The following is a 4,974-nucleotide window of genomic DNA, read 5'->3' on the forward strand; positions in this document are numbered from 1 at the left end:
CGCGCTTTCCGGCCTTGCCGCGGCCCTGTCCCCCCCCCTGGCTTTCCCGTTGGGCTTTGCTGCTGTCTTTCTCTGCCGGCTTGCTTGCTCCTTCTCGCTTTTGGTGGCTGCTTCTTCCGGGTGGTTCGTTCCCGCTTCTCGCGCCCCCCCCCGCCGCGGCCCTCTTGGCGCCCCTTGCTCTGCCTGGCTCTCCTTGGTCCCCGGCGCGGTCTCCCCCCCCGCTTGTCGGCGGCCTTCCTGCTGCGGGGCCGTTCGCCGCTTTGTCCCCCCGTTGGCTCCTGTGGTCTCCCTTGGTTCCCCCCCTTGCCCCCCTCCCCCGCCCCCCTCCCCCTTCCGGGGCTTGTCTCGCCGCGTTCCCTCCCCCCCCTCTCTGGCGCCCGTTCCTCTGTTGGGCTCTCCTCGGCCTCCTCCCCCGTCTTCCCCCCTCCCGGGCCCTCCCCTCCTCCTCCTTCCCGGCCCCCTCCCGGTTTTTCCTGGCGCCCCCCCGTGGGCGCTGCCCCCCCTCCCCCTTTGTTCCTCGCGGTCCTCTGGGTTCTCCCGGTCCTCCCGTTCCCTCTCCCTTTCCCGTTTCCGCGGCCCCCCCCCCCTCGCCTCCGGCCGTTTTGTTGGCCCCCTTGCTTCCCGGTCCGTTCGCGCTTCCCGCCCGGCTGGCTCCCCTGGCCGCTCGCCCCCCTCTGGTTGCCCGGCCCTTCGCCCCTCCCCCTTCTCTCTCCCGTCCTCCCGTCCCCGGGCCGTTGCCCGCTCTGCCTGCCCTCCCCGGGCGGCCTGTCCCTGCCCTTGTTCCCCGGCGTGGCCCCTCCTTGCCGCGCCCCCTCTTCCCCTCCCCGCCTCCCTTCCTCCCCGCCCGTTGCGGCGCCGCTTGCCGCGCTCCTTGGCTGGTCTCGCCGCTGCGCCCCTTGCTGTGCCCCCTCCTCCCCCCGTTCCCCCGGCCGTCGCGCCCCCTGTGCGCCGGTCTGTCCCCCCCTTGCCTTTTTCCTCCCCCTCTTGCCCCCCCCCCGCCCGTCGGTGGCCCCCGTTTTTGGCGCTTGTTGCGCGTTTGCCCGTTTCCGTTCCCTTCCTTGCTTTGCTTTCCCCCGTTCCCTCTTCTGGCCCCTTTTTGCCCGCGCTTCTCGCTCCGCCCCGCCCTCTGGGGCCCGCGCGCTGGTCGCTGTGGCCCCCGCGTCTCCGCGTTGCCCCCGGGCCTTGGGCGGCCTCTCCCTCCGCCTCGCGCTCCGGGGCCGTTCCCCTTCCTTGTGTGCTTGGCGGCCGCCCGTTTCCCGGGCTCCCTTTGTGCTTTCGGCGCCCGTGTGCGTGTTCTGCCTCTTCCTCTTTGTCCCGGGTTCGGGTTGGGCGCCCCCCCCCCCCTCCCCTTCCCCTTCGCCCTGGCGGCTCGCTCCCTCGTCCCGCCTCTTGGCCTTCCTTGCCGCTGTCCCCGTTCGTGTGGCCCCGTCTTTTGTGCCTTGTGCTTTTCTTGTGCTCGCTGTCCGCCGGCCCCTCGCCGTTCCCCCTCCTTTTGGGGCGCCCCTTCCTCGCCCCTCTTGGCGCCCTGCTTGCTGCCCGGCCCGGGTCCCTGCTTTTTGCCTTTGGGGCGGCCCCGGTGGCCTTTCCTGTTCTTGCTGCGCCCCCCTCCTTGCGTGCCCGTCCCTTTTGCCCCTCGCCCCTCCTCTCCCGGTGCCCCCTGCTGCGTCTTTGCCTTTGCCGCGTCTCTGGGGTGCTGCGCTCCCCCTCGCGGCTCCCCCCGGCTGCGCCCTCCCTCCCCCGGTTCGGTCGCGCTCGCGCCGTTCCCCTTCGCGCTTCCTGGGCGGCCCCCCCTGTTCTCTTTTCTTTCTTTCCTCTTTCTTGCTTTCTCGTTTCCTTTTCTTGCTTTCTCGCTTCGTTTTCTTTCGTTTTCTTGCTTTCTCGTTCGTGCTTCTTTTCGTTTTCTCTTTTCTCTTGTTCTCCTTTTCTTTCTTTGCCTCCGGGCCGCTGCCCCGTTTTCCGTGTGCGGGGGCGGCCTCCTTCCTTTGGGGCTCTTTCTCCCTTTTCCCCTTTTTGCTTTTGCTTGGCTGCCTCCTCTGCTCTTTTTGGTGCCTCCGTTCCTTGTCTTCGCCTGCCGTTCCCCTTCCTCTCTCTTGTTGGTTTGTGGTTTGTTTTCGTGGTGCTTGCTGCCTCTCCCTTTGTGCTGGCTGCTTTGCGGTGTCCCCCCTCTTTGCTCTCTTCCCTTGCCCCTCGCTTTGTTCCCCCCTTCCTCCTTGGCTTCCTTCTTGCTCTTGTGTTTTGCCTTGCTCGTGCCGGCTTCTGTGCGCTTCCGGTCCTGGGTGTTTTGCTCGCCCTTGCCTCCTTCCTCCCTCCGTGCTGTCTCCGTTTTGCCTGTTTTGCCGTGCTTTCGGCCCTTTTTGTTTCGCCCTCGCCTTTCCCCCTGTCCCTCTCTCTCTTTTTCTCCTTCGTGTCCCCCTTGTGCCTTTTGTTTGTTCCCCTCCGTGCTCCGCCCTTCTCCCCTCTTTGTGCTTGTTTTTCTTTGCTTTCCCCCCTTCTTCTCCCCTTCGCCCGTTGGCCCCCTCTTTCCCTTCCCCCCTTGCGCGCCTGCCCCTTTTCTCTTTCTCTTTCTCGTCCGCCGCGTTTTCTGGCGTTGTGCTCCGCCCCCCCCCCGCCGCTCGTGTTCCCCCTGTTCCCGTGTGGCGGTCCTGCCCGTTTGGCTTCCCCTTCTCTTGCTCTCTCCCCCCGCCGTCCCCCGCCCCCGCCCCGCCTGCCCCCCCCCCCCGCTTGCCCGTTTTTGCGTTTGGCTCCCCCCTTTCCCCCGCGTTGCTCCGTTCTTCCCCGCCCTTTGCTCCTTGGCCTTCTGCTTCTCTCCTCTCTTCCCCCTTTTGCCCCGTTTCGCTCCCTTGTGCCCTTCTCTCTTTTTGCTTCCTTTTTCCCTCCCCCTTCTTTGTTCGCCCTCCCCCGTCGCCCCTTCCCCGCTTCCTCCCGTCCTCTTTGCTCTTCGCCTGCCTTCTTCGCTTTGCTCTCGGGGCGTCTGCCGGCCCGCCTCTGGGCTCTCCTTCCTGCCCGTGTCTTGCCTCCTCTCCCCTGCGTCTTTGTGCCCCCTTGCTCCTCCCCTCCTTTCCCTTCTTGGTGCTTGGTTCTTGGCTTGGCCCTGGGTCTCTTCTGTGCCCCCCTCCTTTGCTTCTTGCCGCTTGTTGTTTTGTCGCCCGTTGGTTGGTGGTTTGCCCGGTTGTGCCCGCGCGCGCCTGCGTCCTTTGTCTGTTTTGCCTTGTGCTTTTCTTCCTTCGTTTTGCTTGCGGCCCCGCCCCGCTTCCGTGTGCGGGGGTGCTGTTCTCCCCTCTGTGCTTGTTTTTCTCGGTTCTTTTGCCTCCTCTCCGTCTTCCGTTCTTTCCTTTTGCTTCTTTCCTCCCTGTTTTCCTTGCTCTTCTCCTTTCCTTCTGGTTCCCCCTTGTTTTGCCTGTTTTCCGGTGTTTGTTCGTGTTTTTGCCCCCTTTTCGGTCCCCGCTCTGCGCCCGGGCCGTTCCCGGCTGCGTTTGGCGCCCTTTTGGCCGCGTTCGGGGCCCCGGCCTCGCCGCGTCGCGCCCGGCTCGCCGCGTCGCCCTTTCCCGTCGCTCCCTCCTTCGCGCCGGCCGTCTCGCCGGTCTCGCCGCGTCGCGCCTCGCGTCTGCTCGCGTCGCGCCGCCGCCGCCTCCGTGGCGCCCTGGCCTTCCTCCCGGCGCGCTTCTTTTCCTCCTCTCCCTTGCCGCTTCCCGCTCCTCTCTCCCTCTTCCCCGTTCCCCTTCCCGGCCTCTTCCCCCTTCTCCCTCTCCTTCCCGCCGCCCTTTCTTTCTTTCCCTCTCGGCCTTCTCCTTTGCGTCCCCTTTGTCCCCGCTTCCTCTTTCCTCTCCCCTTTGTCCCCCCTCTCCCTCCCTCCTTCCTCCCCCCTCCCCCCGCCGGCGCGCTTTTTCGCGTTCTTTGTCGCCCCGCCGCGCGCCCTCCCGCGGCTCCCGTCGTCTTTGGCCGCCCGGCGGCCGCCCGGGCGCTTTGGGCGCCTCGCTTGGTTCCTTCTTGTCCTCTTCTGCTGCTTTGTCCTCCTTTCTTCCTCTTTGCTCTGTCTCCTTTCGCCCTGCTCGGCTCCCTTCCTTCGGGCTTTTTGGGTGCCTTTGTTTCTGCCCCTCTGTGCCTCGTTCGTTCCTTTCTTCCTCTCTTTCTGTTTGGTTTTCTGCTTTGTGTTGCCCTCTTGTTTTCCTCTGTTGTTGTTGGTCGTTCCCGGCCTCCCTTCCTCGCTTCCCCGTCCTGTTTGTGTCCCCCCTGGGCGTTGGGGCCTCCCTTCGGGCCCCCCCGCTTGCCCCTCCTGGTTGGTCCTTGGGCCCGGGGCCCTTCTTCGGGGCCGTTTCTTCTCGCTTCTTGCTCCTCGGGCGCTGGTCGTCCTTCGGCCTCCTTGCCTGCTGCTCTTTGCTCTTCTTGGGTGTTTCCGCCCTGGGCGTGGCCCTTCCCTCGGCCTCGCGCTTCCGGGCGTCCTTCGCTTCCCCTTTGCCTTCCCCTCCCCCTCTTCCTTCCCCCCCCCTCTTCCCCCGTTCCTTGGCCCTCGGTGCTTCCCCTTGTGCTCCCCCGCCTCCTCTTTTGCTCTCTTGTCTCCCCCCCTTGCTCCTTCTTTTCTTCTGCTTGTTCTTTTCTGCCCTCCCTCCCCCTTCCCGTTTTGTTCGGCCTCGTTTCCTCTGCGTCCCCTCGTCGCTCGTGCTTCGTCCCCCCCCTCTCTGTGGTTCGCCCCCCCGCCTCCTCCGGGTCTTCTTTGTTTGCCCCCCCTTCCCGCCCTCCCCTTGGCGCCGTTGCCGGGGCGGTGGCGTTCCGTCCTGCCCTTCGTGCCCGTCTTCCTTTCGGCGTCTCGTTCCTTTTTTTTCTTTCTTTCTTTCTTTCTTTCTTTTCTTTGCTCCTCCCTCCCCCGTTCCTTGTTCTTGCGTGTGCTTTTGCTTTGCCTCTCCGCCCTTGGCTTTTTCTGCCTCCCGCTCTCGTGGGCCCGCCGGCTTCTTCCCTTTGCCTCTTGCGCTTGCGCCC

At 65.8% G+C, this 4,974-nt stretch overlaps 1 protein-coding gene across 1 annotated transcript; it reads right to left on the reverse strand.

Annotated features, from left to right (window-relative positions):
• Positions 1-2,725: 2,725 nt before the first annotated feature.
• On the reverse strand, positions 2,726-4,141 carry LOC109156473 (ribosome-binding protein 1-like; the record flags this gene model as incomplete). Its single annotated transcript, XM_019304330.1, has 1 exon — positions 2,726-4,141. A coding segment is annotated over one exon (1,416 nt), but the record flags the coding sequence as incomplete, so codon positions are not given.
• Positions 4,142-4,974: the final 833 nt, after the last annotated feature.

The sequence above is a fragment of the Ipomoea nil genome, unplaced genomic scaffold (genome assembly GCF_001879475.1).
Source record: "Ipomoea nil cultivar Tokyo-kokei standard unplaced genomic scaffold, Asagao_1.1 scaffold2728, whole genome shotgun sequence".
Lineage (NCBI taxonomy): Eukaryota > Viridiplantae > Streptophyta > Magnoliopsida > Solanales > Convolvulaceae > Ipomoea > Ipomoea nil.